The 19,617-nt window shown below is 43.3% G+C and overlaps 2 protein-coding genes across 3 annotated transcripts; one reads left to right on the forward strand and one right to left on the reverse strand.

Annotated features, from left to right (window-relative positions):
• The first annotated feature begins 7,622 nt into the window (after positions 1-7,622).
• LOC106585347 (protein phosphatase 1 regulatory subunit 3C-like) lies at positions 7,623-9,123 on the forward strand. The gene is made up of 3 exons (XM_014171437.2): positions 7,623-7,769; positions 8,017-8,101; positions 8,197-9,123. The coding sequence occupies exon 3, from the start codon at positions 8,489-8,491 to the stop codon at positions 8,870-8,872; it is 384 nt and encodes a 127-aa protein (XP_014026912.1). The 5' UTR covers positions 7,623-7,769; positions 8,017-8,101; positions 8,197-8,488; the 3' UTR covers positions 8,873-9,123.
• A 1,490-nt stretch (positions 9,124-10,613) lies between these two features.
• Positions 10,614-18,426, reverse strand: LOC106585612 (phytanoyl-CoA hydroxylase-interacting protein). Of its 2 annotated transcripts, none has more exons than XM_014172023.2 (5): positions 18,195-18,426; positions 13,834-14,013; positions 12,009-12,183; positions 11,739-11,856; positions 10,614-11,657 (listed from the first exon to the last, which is right to left on the reverse strand). In XM_014172023.2, exons 2-5 carry the CDS (start codon positions 13,999-14,001, stop codon positions 11,114-11,116), a joined length of 1,005 nt encoding a protein of 334 aa, XP_014027498.1. In that variant the 5' UTR covers positions 14,002-14,013; positions 18,195-18,426; the 3' UTR covers positions 10,614-11,113. The 2 variants fall into 2 exon arrangements, with proteins under 2 accessions (XP_014027498.1, XP_014027497.1); XM_014172022.2 differs by having other exon boundaries at positions 13,834-14,010; positions 18,195-18,424.
• Between the last annotated feature and the right edge of the window lie 1,191 nt (positions 18,427-19,617).

Consider the following 19,617-nt stretch of genomic DNA (forward strand, 5'->3'; position numbering starts at 1 on the left):
TTGGCAGAAGCACTTCCTTGATTAATAGCTACGTTTTGATACATCATGTGGATTTGTGTCACACTATATTGATACATTATGGAACCTCTATGCATGAGGAATGAGTTATGATTCCTGAAGGGAAAATGTATTCATTGATTTTACTAGCCACCTAGCTAATGTTAGACACAACAAATTGTAATTTGTAACATATCATACGACTTGCAAATTTGTACCATATTGTACTGATTGCAATTTGGAACATTTTGTACGAATTGCATTTCGTAGCATATCATACGAAATGGAAAGAGACAGATGTACCTTTACTATGTTAGGTCTAAGCAGTGGTGTAGTGGAGGGTATATGCAGGTATATGCCATATACCCACTTATTTTTCAATGAGCGTTGCTTATACTAATTTCTTAATCCCCACGATGAGTATCAAAGTTGTGTTGTGGAGGTATATGCTGTATCAATGAATAAGGCTGATGGAACAGATCAGAATGTTTAGCTTAACATTTTTATTAAGAATTATTTTTCACATTTTAGGCACAGCAATACGCACAGAGCGAAAGGCCTACACGCAAAATTTCCAAAATGCACTTTGCGGAAAACAGCTTTCTAAAATATGCACCACTCATGCTAGGGGAGGAATAAAGATGCAACAACTATCATGTTGCTAATATGAATAGGATAATGCCTTTCGCAGCTAGATAATGAAAGAACGAACCAGGAGAACGCACATGAGGAAGTATTTATAAAATAATTGCCCCCACGCTTCTATGGTGGGATTTTGGCTATAGGCTAGTTTGAAGCAAGGTACAAACAATTAAGGAACAGGAAAAATATAGCGATGCTAATGATAGGCCATACTCTGGTACTGTAGATGGAAAGGCTTTCCCAGAAACCTTCTCAATTAAATGTTAACTAGCTACAAAGTAGCCTATGCCTACCTGGCAGAATGATATCATGATTATTTGCATCAATCCAGTGGCCATTTGTTTTGCAAACTCCATCTCACGTGCTACAGAAACACCTCTAACCAAACAACAGTGCTAGGTGCCTGTGCACTTTAATTAAAGGTTAACTACACAAAACAAATTCCCAGTGGTCTCCTGAGGTGGTTTAAGCATTGTTATGGACTTACAACATCCAATTTTGTTGTTGTACTATTAACAAAGTATGACTTCAAGAGCAAAAACCTGAGGTAAAAAAAGGAACAAATCAGAAACTTGTCAATTTCTGACCCAGTTGACAGCCTGTTTCAATAGTAGAACTACTAAACTCGGCAAAAAAAGAAAAGTCCTCTCATTGCTGAAAATAAACGCAGTTGACAAACTTAACATGTGTAAATATTTGTAGGAACATAAGATTCAACAACTGAGAAACAAACTGAACAAGTTCCACAGACATGTGACTAACATAAATGGAATAATGTGTCCCTGAACAAATGGGGGGGGGTTCAAAATCTAAAGTAACAGTCAGTATCTGGTGTGGACACCAGCTGCATTAAGTACTGCAGTGCATATCCTCCTCATGGACTGCACCAGATTTGCCAGTTCTTTCTGTGAGATGTTACCCCACACTTCCACCAAGGCACCTGCAAGTTCCCAGACATTTCTAGGGGTGAATGGCACTAGCCCTCACCCTCCGATCCAACAGGTCCCAGACGTGCTCAATGGGATTGAGATCCGGGCTCTACGCTGGCCATGGCAGAACACTGACATTCCTGTCTTGCAGGGAATCACGCACAGAACGAGCAGTATGGCTGGTGGCATTGTCATGCTGGAGGGTCATGTCAGGATGAGCCTGCAGGAAGGGTACCACATGAGGGAAGAGGATGTCTTCTCTGTAACGCAGAGCGTTGAGATTGCCTGCAATGACAACAAGCTCAGTCCTATGATGCTGTGACACACCACCCCAGACCATGGCGGACCCTCCACCTCCAAATCGATCCCGCTCCAGAGTACAGGCCTCGGTGTAACGCTCATTCCTTCGACGATAAATGCGAATCCGATCAAAAACGTGACTCGTCAGTGAAGAGCACTTTTGGCCAGTCCTGTCTGGTCCAGCGATGGTGGGTTGTGCCATAGGCAACGTAGTTGCCGGTGATGTCTGGTGAGGACCTGCCTTACAGGCCTACAAGCCCTCAGTCCAGCCTCTCTCAGCCTTTTGCGGGCAGTCTGAGCACTGAAGGAGGGATTGTGCGTTCCTGGTGTAACTCGGGCAGTTGTTGTTGCCATCCTGTCCCACAGGTGTGATGTTTGGATGTACCGATCCTGTGCAGGTGTTGTTACACATGGTCTGCCACTGCGAGGACGATCAGCTGTCCGTCCTGTCTCCCTATAGCGCCGTCTTAGGCGTCTCACAGTACAGACATTGCAATTTATTGCCCTGGCCACATCTGCAGTCCTCATGCCTCCTTGCAGCATGCCTAAGGAACGTTCACGCAGATGAGCAGGGACCCTGGGCATCTTCCTTTTGGTGTTTTTCAGAGTCAGTAGAAAGTCCTCTTCAGTGTCCTACATTTTCATAACTGTGACCTTAATTGCCTACCGTCTGTAAGCTGTTAGTCTCTTAACAACCGTTCCACAGGTTCATGATCATTTATTGTTTATGGTTCATTGAACAAGCATGGGAAACAGTATTTAAACCCTTTACAATGAAAATCTGTGAAGTTATTTGGATTTTTACAAATAATCTTTGAAAGACAGGGTCCTGAAAAAGGGACGTTTTTTTTTTCTGAGTTTATTAGCCTAATGCGCAGCACAGCTTTTAGGTCATTCATGTTGTGTCACTGGGAGCCTTTTTTTATTTATCTTATTTAACTAGGCAAGTCAGTTAAGAACAAATACTTATTTAGAATGACGGCCTACCAAAAGGCAAAAGGCTTCCTACGGGTACTGGGATTAAAAAAAAAAAACACAACATGACAACAACACGGTAGCAACACAACATGGCAGAAGCACAAAACATGGTAAAAAAACAAACATTATTGGGCACAGACAACAGCACAAAGGGCAAGAAGGTAGAGACAACAGTACATCACGTGAATCAGCCACAACTGTCAGTAAGAGTGTCCATGATTGAGTCTTTGAATGAAGAGATGGATATAAAACGGTCCAGTTTGAGTGTTTTTTTTGCAGCTCGTGCCCAGGGATGTGTGTGCTTTGGGGACCTTTAACAATGTGACTGGCAGAATGGGTGTTGTATGTAGAGGATGAGGGCTGCAGTAGGTATCTCAGATAGGGGGGAGTGAGGCCTAAGAGGATTTTATAAATAAGCATCAACCAGTGGGTCTTGCAACAGGTATACAGAGATGACCAGTTTACTGAGGAGTATAGAGTGTAGTGATGTGTCCTATAAGGAGCATTGGTGCCAAATCTGATGGCCAAATGGTAAAGAACATCTAGCTGTTCTAGAGCACCCTTTCCTGCCGATCTATAAATTACGTTTCCGTAATCTAGCATGGGTAGGATGGTCATCTGAAGCAGGGTTCGTTCGGCAGCTGGAGTGAAAGAGGAGCGATTACAATAGAGGAAACCAAGTCTAGATTAACCTTAGCATGAATAGAATGACAGTGTACCGTCTAGCCATACTCCCAAGTACTTGTATGAGGTGGCTACCTCAAGCTCTAAACCCTCAGAGGTAGTAATCACACTGGTGGGGAGAGGGTTAATTCTTCTTCCCGAACCACAAGACCTTTGTTTTGGAAGTGCTCAGAACAAGGATAAGGGCAGAGGAAGCTTGTTCGACACCAAAAAAGCTTTGTTGTAGTCATTTAACACAAAATCCGGGAAGGGGCCAGCTGAGTATAAGACTATCATCTGCATATAAATGGATGAGAGAGCTTCCTACTTCCTGAGCTATGTTGTTGACATAAATTGAGAAGAGCGTAGGGCCTAGGATCGAGCCTTGGGGTGCTCCGTGGGTGACAGGCAGTGGCTGAGACAGCAGATGTTCTGACTTTATACGCTGGACTCTTTGAGAGAGATAGTTAGCAAACCAGACCAAAGACCCATCAGAGACACCAATACTCCTTAGCCGGCCCACAAGAATGGAATGCGCTACCATATCAAAAGCTCCGGCCAAGTCAATAAAAATAGCAGCACAACATTGCTTAGAATAAATGGCAATGGTGAGATAATTTAGGACCTTTAAGGTTGAAATGCCACATCCATAACCTGAGTGGAAACCAGAATGCATACCAGAGAAAATACTATAGACGTCAAGACAATAATCAACTGACTGGCTTTCAAGTTTTTCCAACACTTTTGATAAACAGGGCAAAATAGAATTTGGCCTACAACAGTTAGGATCAGCTTGATCTCCCCCTTTAAATAAAGGACACACTGTGGCTGCCTTTCAAGCAATGGGAACCTCCTCAGAGAGGTGAGACAGGCTCTGCGCTAGGCCTATCCTTCATCGGGACATTTTTAGCAAAATTACAGTATACTCACTTCTCCAGGCACCACTACATCACTGGGTCTAAGTCCAGGTACGGCCCAAGGAAATGGGGTGTTCTCCAGCATTTCTTTGAGACATAAGTGTATTAATTGCATTGTTATTTAAGGCGTTTTAGCACAGGATATTTTTCATGCTTATTGTATTTTTCTTTCATGTAATTGGGAGCACCAGGAATAGATGATTGGAGAAAGTTTACCCTATACACATCTCCTTTAACATTCAATCATCCTACACAGAGTACAAAACATTAGAAACAACATCCTAATATTGAGTTGCACTCCCTTTTTCTCTTAGAACAGCATCAATTCTTCAAGGCATGGACTCTACAAGGTGTCAAAAGTTGGCCCATGTGGACTTCAATTCTTCCCACAGTTGTGTCAAGTTGGCTGGATGCCCTTTTGGTGGTGGACCATTTGTGATACACACGGGAAACTGTTGAGCGTGAAAAACCCAGGAGCGTTGCAGTTCTTAAGCCTTTTGTCTTGCCCATTTACACTCTGAATAATAAATAATGTCTCAAGACATACATATCCTTATTTAACCTGTCTCCTCCCCTTCATCTACACTGATTGAAGTGGATTCAACAGGTGACATCAATAAGGGATCATAGCTTTCACCTGGATTCACCTGGTCAGTCTATGTCATGGAAAGAGCAGGTGTTCCTCATTTTTTGTACACTCAGTGTAGTTCACCACTGATAGCATATGCATTCATACTTTGTTTCCCAGTCAATAATAGATCTAGAACAGTACCCTGTGGATAGTAGAACACTGGTATGTTATGAATGTGCAATAAATTAGAAAAACATACAATGTTATGTTGTCAACATATTGTTGTCTGTTGAACAGAGAAACTGAAGGTGACCTAGTTTTCTTTGACATGTAAATACACTGCTCCAAAAAATAAAGGGAACACTTAAACAACACAATGTAACTCCAAGTCAATCACACTTCTGTGAAATCAAACTGTCCACTTAGGAAGCAACACTGATTGACAATACATTTCACATTTAACATTTTATTGCTCTTTAAGTTCATTCACATGCTGTTGTGCAAATGGAATAGACAACAGGTGGAAATTATAGGCAATTAGCAAGACACCCCCAATAAAGGATTGGTTCTGCAGGTGGGGACCACAGACCACTTCTCAGTTCCTATGCTTCCTGGCTGATGTTTTGGTCACTTTTGAATGCTGGCGGTGCTTTCACTCTAGTGGTAGCATGAGACGGAGTCTACAACCCACACAAGTGGCTCAGGTAGTGCAGCTCATCCAGGATGGCACATCAATGCGAGCTGTGGCAAGAAGGTTTGCTGTGTCTGTCAGCGTAGTGTCCAGAGCATGGAGGAGACAGGCCAGTACATCAGGAGACGTGGAGGAGGTCGTAGGAGGGCAACAACCCAGCAGCAGTACCGCTACCTCCACCTTTGTGCAAGGAGGAGCAGGAGGAGCACTGCCAGAGCTCTGCAAAATTACCTCCAGCAGGCCACAAATGTGCATGTGTCTGCTCAAACGGTCAGAAACAGACTCCATGAGGGTGGTATGAGGGCCCGACGTCCACAGGTGGGGGTTGTGCTTACAGCCCAACACCGTGCAGGACGTTTGGCATTTGCCAGAGAACACCAAGATTGGCAAATTCGCCACTGGCAGATTATAAGATTATGTGCTCTTCACAGATGAAAGCAGGTTCACACTGAGCACGTGACAGACGTGACAGAGTCTGGAGACGCCGTGGAGAACGTTCTGCTGCCTGCAACATCCTCCAGCATGACCGGTTTGGCGGTGGGTCAGTCATGGTGTGGGGTGGCATTTCTTTGGGGGGCCGCACAGCCCTCCATGTGCTCGCCAGAGGTAGCCTGACTGCCATTAGGTACCGAGATGAGATCCTCAGACCCCTTGTGAGACCATATGCTGGTGCGGTTGGCCCTGGGTTCCTCCTAATGCAAGACAATGCTAGACCTCATGTGGCTGGAGTGTGTCAGCAGTTCCTGCAAGAGGAAGGCATTGATGCTATGGACTGGCCCGCCAGTTCCCCAGACCTGAATCCAATTGACCACATCTGGGACATCATGTCTCGCTCCATCCACCAATGCCACGTTGCACCACAGACTGTCCAGGAGTTGGCGGATGCTTTAGTCCAGGTCTGGGAGGAGATCCCTCAGGAGACCATCCGCCACCTCATCAGGAGCATGCCCAGGCATTGTAGGGAGGTCATACAGGCACGTGGAGGCCACACACACTACTGAGCCTCATTTTGACTTGTTTTAAGGACATTACATCAAAGTTGGATCAGCCTGTAGTGTGGTTTTCCACTTTAATTTTGAGTGTGACTCCAAATCCAGACCTTCATGGGTTGATAAATTGGATTTCCATTGATTATTTTTGTGTGATTTTGTTGTCAGCACATTCAACTATGTAAAGAAAAAAGTATTTAATAAGATTATTTCTTTCATTCAGATCTAGGATGTGTTGTTTAAGTGTTCCCTTTATTTTTTTGAGCAGTATATGTTCTGAAAATAAGGTGTGGAAAGTGTTATGTGACATGATATGTCTCAGCTGGTCCCTGCTGACTACTGGCATCCTAGAGGAGGAGGGACAGTGGGGGGGTTAGTTTGAAGAGTTCACTGGCAGAGGAAAGCTTGGACCTGGGCCCACTGGCCCAGGTCTTGGTGGAACAACGGGTCGATCATCATGGCCAGGAATAGAGGCCAGGATTATTGGAACTGTTTCCACAATATCAGTGGAGGTTTGAATTTCTGAAAGCTGCTCGAGCTTCAACACCCCATCAGCAACAATCAATATCTCTCTGCAGCCTCATACTCAGACTGACTTTTATTCATGACTCATAGTCTGTGCTTGACCATTTTTGTATTTGTATGCTTTTATGTGTTTCTATTGTTAGGTTTTGGGCTGAGTAATGACTCCTAAGACTTGTTCCAATTTAGGTCTGAGTAGAAAAGGTGATTGGTGTTAATAACATCCAGTGTTATGAATAGTAGTAAGGACCAAATTAAGTAACTCCTCACACAAAATAAAATGTGCCTGTTATTGACAGGCTTAGAGTGCTACCATGTAGAAATTGTAGGCTACCTATGGAATGAGGAAGGAAATGTCATAAAACCCATCACTATTGGCTAAGAATGATGAGTAAGGTTAACTTCATTGGTCAGGAGAGTAGGGAAGCCGGGATACACCAGATGTCAGGATGATTAAGGAGGTATATAACGCAGACACTACTGATACTAGGTGCGTACTAGTTCAGCACCAGTAAAGAGAGAAGGAAAAGTTAACAACAACAGGATGATTTCAAGTTTTTCAAATAAACTGTAAGTTAGTGTTTTTAAGTTGACTGTTGCAGTTACTGGTCAAATGTTATTTTGATAGCGAGACAAGTCTTGTTGTAACTCACCATATAGAGGTCCAAGGCTGTTCCATAAAACAGTTTTTCTAATTGCATTGTTGTCTTGACATACTGTATATGTTAGCAAATACTAGAACCGATATGTCCATGCAGATCAATGTCTTAGGCTATGCATCTCTGAGACTCAATGCAGTGTTTCCCCTATTTTCTAGAGTGTCATTCAAGCTGAAGTCTATGCCTTTATGATCTTCTTACTACAGAAGATATCCCCAAACAACAGATGATGGCCTGTACAACGTAAGAATGGCTATATGGTCATGATGCATATGATTTATCAGTAAGCTGTAGAAGATTGTTCTTTGCTTATTGACCTTCATCTTTATCCTTCAAAGGGTATTACAGATGTTGGGTCCTCTGGACATGGCCGTAAGGCTGTGCTGGAGCCAGTGTCCACCACTGTGCCAGCTGTTCTGTGCATCCTCTCTGAAGCACCTGAGACCCTACATCAGAGCCCCCGTGCCAGAGCAGCTCTCCCAGAGCAGGCTAAGACCTACAGCACTTACCCCAGACAGACCTGTGCCTCTGAATGTAGAGTGGTGAGGATGAAGTCAAGGCTAAGAGAAAGCTTGTGATTTTCACTGACTCTAAGGGGTGTCCCTAACAGCAGCCAACATATTCTATTAAATGGTGGAGTGGATGTACCCACGGTCATCACGCCCAGAGAGGCGGTGCAACACGACACAGGGTGGTTCTAGCTGCACTGTCAGCAAATCTATTGAGGAGAGCAGGCTGCGACTGGGCTTCCCACAGCCCTCTGCAGACTTCCAGTGTTTCCGTGCCAGGCTGAGGGAGGACATGGTTCTCCTGGGGAGCTGCAGTGTGAAGAACCAGAGCTTCCAGAAGGCTGTGGGAATCCGCATCACCTTTGACTCTTGGCACAGCCAACAAGACGTGTCCTGTGCTTTCCTGAAGGAGCGCTATGGTGGACCTGACACAGACATCTTTGAATTTGACATCACCCTGCCCATGCTCGATGAGAAGTTCAAATTCTTTGTTTTATCGACCTGATGAGTACAGCACCCCATTCTGGGACAATAGCAATGGACAGAACTACAGCATGTTTGTCTCTGACAAGCCTGAGGCACGCTGTGGGGCATAATCTGGACAACAGAAAGACTGCACTAGGCTACACTGAACTTCACCGTAACATTTTATGCTTAGACCCTCATCTTCACTAAGTTAATCTGAGGCGAACTGTAATATGATAAAATGTGAAAGACCTGTTCTCATCAGCTAAAATAAACTATTGTCATATTTTTCATTGGTTGCACTGCTTGCTCTGTAAATTGCGTTCTGGAAGAAGAGTAATTAGGATAGAATAGTCATTAGGAAATTGTAGATGTGTCTGGTTATTCAGTTTCAAACATGCTCACCGAAAGCTAAAAGGATTTGTAATATTTACAATATGGCTGGAGGGAAAGCCTGAGATTCTCTACAGTCTTCTATACTTCTGTCAGTGTGCAGTGCACTTCCTCTCTGACCAAGTGTTGAGTAACAGTGTTGAGTAACTGCCAGGTTTTAACCAAGAAATAGTGCCTCATAAACACTTACTTACGGTTGTCTGACAGCCAATTTCAGTGTCCATGTGACAGCTGTAGACAGGATATCCCAGAAATCTTTGATATCCTGAGTACATCATGGAATACTGAAGTGAAAAAATTATACCGAACAAAAATATAAACGCAACATGTAAAGTGTTGGTCCCATGTTTCCTGAAGGGAAATAAAAGATCCCAGAAATTAGTTTACATCCCTGTTAGTGAGCATTTCCCCTTTGCCAAGATAATCCATCCACCTGACAGGTGTGGCATGTCAAGAAACTTATTAAACAGCGTGATCATTATTACACAGGTGCACCTTGTGCTGGGGACAATAAAAGGCCACTCTAAAATGTGCAGTTTTGTCACACAACACAATGCCACAGATGTCTCAAGTTTTTAGGGAGTGTGCAATTGGTATGCTGACTGCAGGAATGTCTACCAGAGCTGTTGCCAGATAATTCAATGTTAATTTCTCTACCATATACCACCTCCAAAGTCATTTTAGAGAATTTGGCATTACGTCCAATCGGCCTCAGAACCGCAGACCACGCCAGCACAGGACCTTCACATCCAGCTTCTTCACCTGTGGGATCGTCTGAGACCAGCCACCCTGACAGCTGATGAAACGTGAGGAGTATTTATATCTGTAATAAAGCCCTTTTGTGGGGAAAAACTAATTCTGATTGGCTGGGCCTTGCTCTCCAGTAGGTAGGCCAGTCTCCCAAGTGGGTGGGCCTATGCCCATGGCTGCGCCCCTGCCCAGTCATGTGAAATCCATAGATTAGGGCCTAATGAATTTATTTCAGTTGACTGATTTTCTTATATGAACTGTAACTCAGTAAAATCGTTGGAATTGTTGTGTCTATATTTTTGTTCAGTGTAGATCCCTCAAAGGAGAGTGAGTGTGAGCTAATCTTATCCCAGTATTGTATTCTCTGGTGCCCACATGACTAAAGCCTGTTATCAGACACTATAGGGAGCAGGCATTGTTTCTAATGAGTTATGCTTCCATTGATCTCGACAGCCAGAGACATATCATTACTTATCGACTATAAGACAAAAGGAAAGATGACAGAGGCAAGCTGTGACTGGACATCCTGACCACTGAGAATGGGTCCCTGTGTACATGATTCACAGCTACTGTGTGACTATCACAGGAATCATGACACATTCGTTGAGGGCATTGGTTTACCAAATGACATCCTACAGTCAATTCAAATCTTTATTATTCACTTATCATGAGATTTAACATCATGTTTGAAAGTTTTCAAATAGAAATGAAATTGACAGTGTGTTTTTAGGTATGAGACATCTTGGAAACCTCTAAGACCAACAGGTACTGTAAGGAGAAGACAGAAATGTATATCTTACGTAATGTTATTTGACAAATACAACGTGTACATCTCGGCTTTCTCCAGCAGTGGAGGAGCTAATACAGGTGGCCCTTTTAGTCCACTTGTCCTAAAGACATATTTACATGTGGTGATTGATGATACATGGAGATTTGCAATTCTAGTAGTGACGGGGAGGGATGGGGGAAGCAGCATGCACATACCCCAAGAGATGGGCTGTCCCAGTTGTGTTACTGTCCTTACACTACTAGATGGATTAAATCACTCAGCCCATTTCTCTAGTAATTTTTTGTTGTTGCAACGATGGCGATATACATCCTCACTGTTCTCTAAACCCTGTCAGTCCAGTCAGTTCTCTCAGCGGCCCACACTGATGTTGCACACCTTGCAGCTGGGGTCCTTCTTGGCGTTGGCCGTGGTCTGGCTCATCTGGTGGTGGCCACTGATCTCCAGCACACTGCCCTGCTCCAGATACAGCGGGTCTGTGTAGAGCACCTCCAGGATGACATCACTGGCGTGGCAGAACAGAGAGTCTTCTCCCTGCCTCTGGGGGGGGATGTATGTCAGGAAGGGGTTGGCAGTCAGGTCCAGCAGGGGGAGACTACTACGGCAGAAGTTATCCCCCTCTGAGCCAGAAGGGGCCAGTACCAACACCACATAGTGATAGGCTGTGTACATACAGTAGAAGTCAGCAAAGTAAAGATTGGTGTTGGGATTCAGCAGGTTCCCGGCCGGGATCTGGAAACGAAGGGGGCCGTAGGGGGAGTCGTTTGGAGGAAGACCTGTGTCAAACTCAGTGTTGCAGCTGAGGAAGACTCCCTGCAGTTTGCTGTTGATAGGGGAGCCGTGACTTCCACTATTGTCTTTCAGGGCTGGGCGCATCAGCCCCCCACACTCAGTTCTAACAGAAAAGGAGAAACATTTTGTTATTGAACTTCACAAGTACATCCCTATACGTGTATTTACAGAGTATAGTACTGACCTGACATAGTGGAAGTAGTCAGGGTGCTGGTTGCGATAGAACACAGAGAACCGCAGCAATCTTCCAGCAGAACCCTGTGCTTTACCAAGGAGCTGTTTGAGGTGGTCCATGGCATAATCTGTTTCATACAAAAACAGTCAGTTATGAAGTTCCTGGTTCAAATCCTTTGTAGGCATATTCAATTGAATCAATACTCTACAGCAGGTCATAAGGCCTGCATTACATTGGTAAATGTCCTGCTATAGAAATCGATGTACTTCTATGACATACCCCCTGTGCAGAACTCGACCACCTGGCTCCATTCAGACACCATGTACTCTCCGTCTGCCTGTCTCACTGCAGTCTGCACAGCAACACAGTACTCTGTCCGTGGGCTCAGGAACCAATGACCTCTCACTGCCATGGGTAAAGGCACTGCCTTGGCCACCAGTTTGGTGGGCACATCCTGATGGGTGAAACAGGGATACATGTTAATTCAAGTGACTCATCAGTTGAATTGCTAGAATACAGCGTTTCAGAGGTAAAAATAGGATTGGCAGTATGTCTAAATGTTTTATGTAAACACACTCATGGATTATACATTTCTTTAGCATATTCTGGTACAAACTGGTCTAGTTAAGCTACTGTAGATCTAACCAAATTAGTGGCTTTGTTTTGGCCAGGGCCTCTAAGAAGCACAGCTAATTAAAACAAGCTCACAGGGCCCACATAACCATGGCAACCACCCTGGTGCAAGTTTGTTTGTGTTGCTTTGATTTCCGAGTGATAGAAACACACTTCCAATCAAGTGCAGCACAACCCTGAACAGCTCTGTAGAACATCAGTCAGGGGCTTTTATAAAGGCATTGGAAGATTCTATTAATGTGTGGATAGAGTAGGGTTGATGTAAGAAAGGTTTAGAAACACCCATCAGGAATGACTGAGCATGACATCTTTCATTTCAATTATTCAAATTCTCCCTCTGTCATAACTTTCTATTTCATGGGTATTACGATAAGAGCCAACCTCAAGTAATAGCCCAAGGTCCTTCCAACAGTAAACAGATTGAATCTGTTTTAGTAGCAGATTGAATCTGTTGTAGTCCCATGTAGCTCAGTTGGCAGAGTATGGTGCCAGGGTTGTGGGTTCGATTCCCACGGGGGACCAGTACGAAAAAAGTATTCAAATGTATGCACTCACTATTGTAAGTCACTCTGGATAAGAGCGTCTGCTAAATGACTAAACAGTAAATGTTGTAGTGCATAATTGCAGTCTGTTTGGAAGGATCCCATTTGTAAATAACAAATGGCCACTTAATTTTCTATTTTAATCGTTCTAGTATTTCAAATACTGATTGCAATTAGCTAGGTCTATATTTTTGGACTCACAACATGATCCTGAGAGAAAGAAAATGAAGAAACAAATGGGTAGTATACAGAAAATCAGTTCAGTGACTGGTCTGGAATAAAATCACAGTTCATAGTAAAGAGAACAGAGCTGTAGTTTTTAGGCTTTGTCTGTTTTTTGGCCATTCAAAAGGAAACGAATGTGCCCATGAGTCACTTGCCCAAAGCTGTTTTGCAGCACAAGATTCTCATTCTCCTCCACTGGAAGTGACTTAAAGGGCACTAACACTGCTCTCTGGGTTGTAACTGCTGCAGAGTCAGATACACTCATTACCAGGCTTTTATCTATTGTTCTGCATAGACACTGTCTCATGCTTGGCTATCTTGGGTTATATCAAAACATATTACATCACGTTGCAGTGAAATGTCTATTATTGGAGAACAGGACATGGAGGAATTAGAACACAAGCGGTTGGTGGCACCTTAATTGGGGAGGACAGGCTCATAGTAATGGCTTGAACGGCGTGAATGGTAACAAAAACATCACACATGTGATTTGTTTGATACCATTCCATTCACTCCATTCCAGCCATTATTATGAGCCGTTCTCCCCAGCCTCCTGTGATGAGAAGTAAAGAACATGGATCTAGACAGCGGGAGTCAGAGTCACTATCGGTGGAAAGAGTAATAGTCATTGAGTCAAGGGGGACGGCTGGGGGGCCTGGGGAGGTTTATGAGGGGGAAAAGCAGTGACAGTCTGTCAGACACACCCTGTGTTTGAAGCGGTTGGGATCCCCGCCCTCTTTGCGGCTCAGGTCTATGAAGAAGTGTGTGGCCCTGGCAGTATCCTCAGGGGTCATGTCCCAGGCGATGCGGAAGGAATCGCAGGTCACCTCACATATCTGGATATTATTGGGGGTGGAAAGGGCTGTCTCCATTGTTGTTAGCTGCTGAACAACAAGAGAAAGGAGGGTCATATGATGGGATCAGATTGGATTTTTTTTTATTTTATTGAATTTATTTTGGGTAACAGACATATACAACAAAATGTACAATGTGGACCCAGAGGATATCACTTAAAAGTTGTAATTAAATTGCTTGTTTCCAAAGTGGTCCTCGGTGGTAAAAACAATACCACATATAATGATTAAAAGGCAGGACAAAATTACAAACAACCATAAATACATGAATTTATATTGACATCCTAAAAAGTGGCACTAATCAACCATGTTTATTTGGCATTTCGACCTAAAAAACAATCTATTCATTGCACGTCATACCTATCATTCTAATGAATACATCTGACCAGCAGTAGGGGGGGGGCACAAGGGGCAGTGCAGTGGTTTCTCTTACTTAGACAACCTTGTCCAAATGAAAACCTTTTCCTTTTTCTTTGCTTGATCTCCAAGGGACTTTTAGTACTAATGGATGAAACAAGATGTCACACAGCTTGGCTGTATCGACTGTTGGATTAGTTACAATTTGTCAAGTCCCTGTTCATGCCTGGGAAAGTGTAAAGCATTGAGACTTATTTCATAATCCACCAACGGCAGTCTCCTGGCAACCAGGCAGATTTGACTCCTGTGTTCACTCTATCCTCTAGCTTCACATCACCTAATTTTCCTATTCTGCAAATCTGAGGAAATGCTCCTACAGTCATAGAGTTTTCCTTAAGGAAAGTTCAATTAAATCTGACTCATAAGTTCTGTTAAAGAGCTTTGATTTAATTTATTTCCAATGGTCTTCAGAGCACTATGAAAGCTGAGTAAGCAGAAAGAGTGCAGCTCAGGGAAAATCTCTAGCCAGTTTCATGGCATCTGAAGTGTCGGGATAAATAGAAAAAGTGAGACGTAACACCATAAGGTTATCTATGGTCTTATTTATTTGCCACACATAGCCTTGAAGACTGGAGTGTGTGTAATCTGTGGGTCAGCCCATTGTGTTTGATTAGCTGTCACTTTCCCTTTCCTGAATTGATGATGCCATGGATGTGCCTTCCAGGGGGAAAGAATGCATCTTCCTCTCCGTTCCTGCCTCCTGTGAGTATGAAAGACAGGCATGGGAGGCATCAACTTGTCTACTCTTGCTGTTTTTACTCTGTCATTCCTGAGAGGAATTATCGTTGTATAATTATTATAATTTTTTTATTGCCAATATTGCTTATAATACAATATAGCTCTTTTTAATATCCCTCTCATCCTTCATGACCTTCCATGTACTATTTGTCTCCCAGTTCATAATGCCAACAGCTTTGCACCACACATCATATGGCCCATTCCCCGATTATAAACGCAAACACACATAACATATGGCCCATTCCCCGATTATAAACCCAAACACACATAACATATGGCCCATTCCCCGATTATAAACGCAAACACACATAACATATGGCCCATTCCCCGATTATAAACCCAAACACACATAACATATGGCCCATTCCCCGATTATAAACGCAAACACACATAATATATGGCCCATTTCCCTGATTATAAACCCAAACACACACAACATATGGCCCATTCCCCGATTATAAACCCAAACACACATAACATATTGCCCATTCCCCGATTATAAGCCCAAACACACACAACATATGGCCCATTCCCCGATTATAAGCCCAAACACACATAACATATGGCCCATTCCCCGATTATAAGCCCAAACACACATAACATATGCTGTAACAGTTAGATGCTCAGCAGTATGCTGCTAGCAATAAACAGTAAGTTGTACAGCCAGTATCTCTGCTATATTGTGTGCTGCTTGTGTATTAGTGAGAGTGGATGTTACAGTGAGTGGATGGTGGAGAGATGGAGTGTGTGGTTTGTGTTAGGTTGGCTGTGTCACACATGGGTGAACATGATGGGTGGTGCTGTACTGCATCTGCGTACTGTATGCGGCCTGGAGAGATGTTATGTTCTGGTCCACCTCATGATGGACATGCTGCAGCGCGGCAGCTCATTAAAGCCACAGAGCTGTGAAACGTCTGAGCTATCTCGTTTACACGGGGCTGGGGAAGCTGGTTGGGGCACCACACACATTCCCTCCCTGGGTCTCCTGTGTTACCCAGCTGCTGCCTGCTCCTCTCCTTCCACACACAGCATTTAGGGCAAAAACAGATTCTCATAGGACAACCGTCAAAGCCTCATAATCTCGAGTCGTGCTTGTACCACTTTCTGACTGAATATATCTGAACACAGTTCAAACACAAGTTCCCCACATAATTTAAATTGTCCTCCATGCACTCTTAATTATTTATCAGTATGCAAACAGTGAGAGAGCATTCATGGCACTGTGAGTCCACTACAAATCTAATTGGCCATAAATCAGCTAATTAGATTTGTAAGAAGAAAACAGACTATTGAGCTTTACGTAGATCAACTGCATTATGGGGTAAAGCAATTGAATGTGAAAATTCATATTTTGGCCTCTGATCTTTGATAGTAACACATTTTACAGTTTTGCTCACTTTGTTATGTAAAGCTGTAATGTGTTCACAGAGGGAACTGCAAAGGGCATATTACTCATTCTCCATTGATATAGAACCCTGATACATACATTACACTCGCAAAAAAGGGTTCCAAAAGGGTTCTTTGACTGTCCCCATTGGAGAACCCTTTTTGGTTCCAGGTAGACCTCTTTTGGGTTCCATGTAGAACTCTCTGGGGAAAGGGTTCTACATGGACCCAAAAAGGGTTCTTCAAAGGGTTCTCCCTTGGGGACAGCCAAATAACCCTTTTACCACTGTGCTATGACAGTGTTATGATGAATGCTGCTGCATATAGGGGTGGCAGGTAGCCTAGTGGTTAGAGCGTTGGGTCAGTAACCGAAAGGTTGGTGGATCGAATCCCCGAGCTGACAAGGTAAAAATCTGTTGTTTTGCCCCTGAACAAGGCAGTTAACTCACTGTTCCTAGGCCGTCATTGTAAATAAGAATTTGTTCTTAACTGACTTGCCTAGTTAAATAAAGGTTAAATATAAAAATACACTGAATAGTGTATGCACAGAAAGCAGCTCCATGCCTGCGAGACATTTTTCTACTAGATAAAAGTCAGATAATGCGTCCTATAAGGGGGAGTGTCATACATAAGTGACAGTCAGTTGACTGAGGTTGAGGAAGTGAAGCGATGGACTGGCAAGTGAAGCGTGCGTTCTGTTCTGGATCAGATCATATGGAAGAGGGAACGTATGATCTCAAATGAATTGTATCCTCTGTCTACACCATATGATCTACTCTACACTGAATCCCTGTGTGTTAATCACTGTGTGGTAATCATCGTGTGGTAATTGTGGTAATGATTTTCCTATCAACAAAAAGGATCGTATTTACGCAGTGGATCTTGTAATCTCTCAAAGCATGTTCGTGATTGTGATTGACTGTTTAATCCAAATTTCAGGCAGGTTATTAATGACACTGGCAGTCATAGTCAGATCTTCACTAATGGGCTGATGATAATCACACCTGCATTGCGAACAGAACTACATTTTCTCAAATAGGATCCTATTTACACAGTGGTTCTTGTAATCTCTCAAAGCTTTGTCGCGATTGACTGTTTAATCCAAATTTCAGGCAGGTTATTAATGACACTGGCAGTCATAGTCAGGTCTCCACTAATGGGCTGATGATAATCACACCTGCAATGCGAACAGAACAACATTTTCTTAAATTCTAAATACCTGTACCACAGCTGAGTTCATTGACTAGACATTATAACGCTGACAAATAGCCATTTCCAAGATATGCCTGATAGCATAATATGAGGACTCCTTACACCTCAATAATAAGAAATTCAAACAAGCATTCTAGTACTAACCTCACTCACATTATCAGTGGATCAATGAATCTACATAGTGCCAAACAGTACCTGGAGAATGCCCTGGTAATAAGCATGGAAAAATAGACTATGCAATTTCCATTATATAAACAAACATACTGTAATTCTGCTTACGATGGCTCAACAATAGCTGTTGTTTAACTTCTGAATGCTTGATGCACGAGGAGACTGACTCAAAAATAGTTAGAGGGAAATATATAGCCTTACCTCTGTGTGGTGAATAAGTGTCTTTGTAAAAAATGCAATAGGTCCTTAACCAGAGAAGATATGTGGAGAAATCTATTCTATCATACCTCTTTCTTTTCTTCTGCAGTCGATGATAGATCCCCAGGAAAACCGATTAGGAAGTGAAATGAACACTCTCACTCTCTTTCCTTCTCCTTCTCTTCTCTTTCTCTCCTCGTGCTCGCTCTTCCTCTCTGTCTCCTTTCTCTACCTCACTCTCTCTTTACCTCACATGCTCCCCCTCTCTCTCTATTCTCCTCCTTCCCTAGCTGGGTTCTGAGAAGGATGTTTACTTGCCTGCTGTACAGCTGCATCGCCTAAAGTGGAGCAACTGCTGGTGCTGAGAACACAAACAAGAGATTTGTAACTGAGGTGCTTGAGCTATTGTTACTCACCCACATTAGCAGGAACTTGCTGACAAATGGTAACAGAACTACACATCACTGACCAGCATGCTCCTAATCATGGGACAGCAGCATTATGTAGCAGACAGTATTAGCTGACAGTCGGAGAAATCATCCTACATCCTACTACACTGATACAGCTACGACCGGAAGTTACTTTTTTGTAGCAGGTTAGGAGAACTTATGCAGCAGGTTAGGGGAATTAACGTAGCAGGTTAGGAGAATTAGGTTAAGGTTAGGAAAAGGTTTAGGGTTAGCGAAAATGCTCTCTTAACCTGCTACGAAAATCAGGTACGGTCGTAGCTGTATCAAAGTGCTGTGAAAAGAGTGTCTCCTGACTCGTACTGGATATCAGAGGATTCCAATGCTCCCATTGCCATACTTTCAGGAGATGGTGCTGAGGATGCATGTAGCTCACAATATGCTACACCATATGGGCATCCTCCACAGGACATCCACCCTTGTCCATCGATGGGACAGGAAGAGACTGGTACTGGATGCCTGCAAATCAAATGATTATTGATGATAGCAATGTGCCTGCGCACAATAAAAAATGTTTGTCGGTCCTGATGTAAGTGAAAAGAGCAACCTAATTGTTTGATTAAATAAAATGAATAGACTCATATCGCTGCAGGCGCTGGCCTATATTTTCTGGTAATCTAAGGCTTAAATAACACATGTAGTCATTGAATCATAAAGACAACATAGGACAAAAGGGCATGTGGAAAAAGCTGTGTAGACAGCCTTGGGTGAGGTGATCTAGTGCATGTTGTACATTCATAAAATCTGTTCATCCTCTCTAGGGCATTGGTGACTGAATACTCTGTTTGCTGGAGCATTGTCTTCAGAGATACCCCCTGAGTTATTACCTAGCACCAGGGTTTTTTATAGGGCGAGCCAGCCACAGTTCACTGATTCCATCAAAATGTAATTAAAATACAATCATCCATCATTAGACATGCCAGGCAGCCATGCAAGGGCAAGATGGAGGTGACAGGGACAGCAGGTACACCTAACAACTAATTCAGCTGAGCCAAGAACATTTTATTTGTTCATTTTGTAGCTACATCCCCCGCTAAGGATTATA

Source organism: Salmo salar, chromosome ssa24 (assembly GCF_905237065.1).
Source record: "Salmo salar chromosome ssa24, Ssal_v3.1, whole genome shotgun sequence".
NCBI classification, from domain to species: Eukaryota; Metazoa; Chordata; class Actinopteri; order Salmoniformes; family Salmonidae; genus Salmo; species Salmo salar.

Coding starts and splice junctions, on each gene's coding strand:
- LOC106585347 (XM_014171437.2), top strand. CDS start 8,489: ATGGTGGAGTGGATGTACCCACGGTCATCACGCCCAGAGAGGCGGTGC.
- LOC106585612 (XM_014172023.2), bottom strand. CDS start 14,001: ATGGAGACAGCCCTTTCCACCCCCAATAATATCCAGATATGTGAGGTG. Junction 12,184..13,833: donor CCAACCGCTTCAAACACAGG/GTGTGTCTGACA, acceptor TTCACCCATCAG/GATGTGCCCACCAAACTGGT. Junction 11,658..11,738: donor GACTACTTCCACTATGTCAG/GTCAGTACTATA, acceptor CTTTTCTGTTAG/AACTGAGTGTGGGGGGCTGA.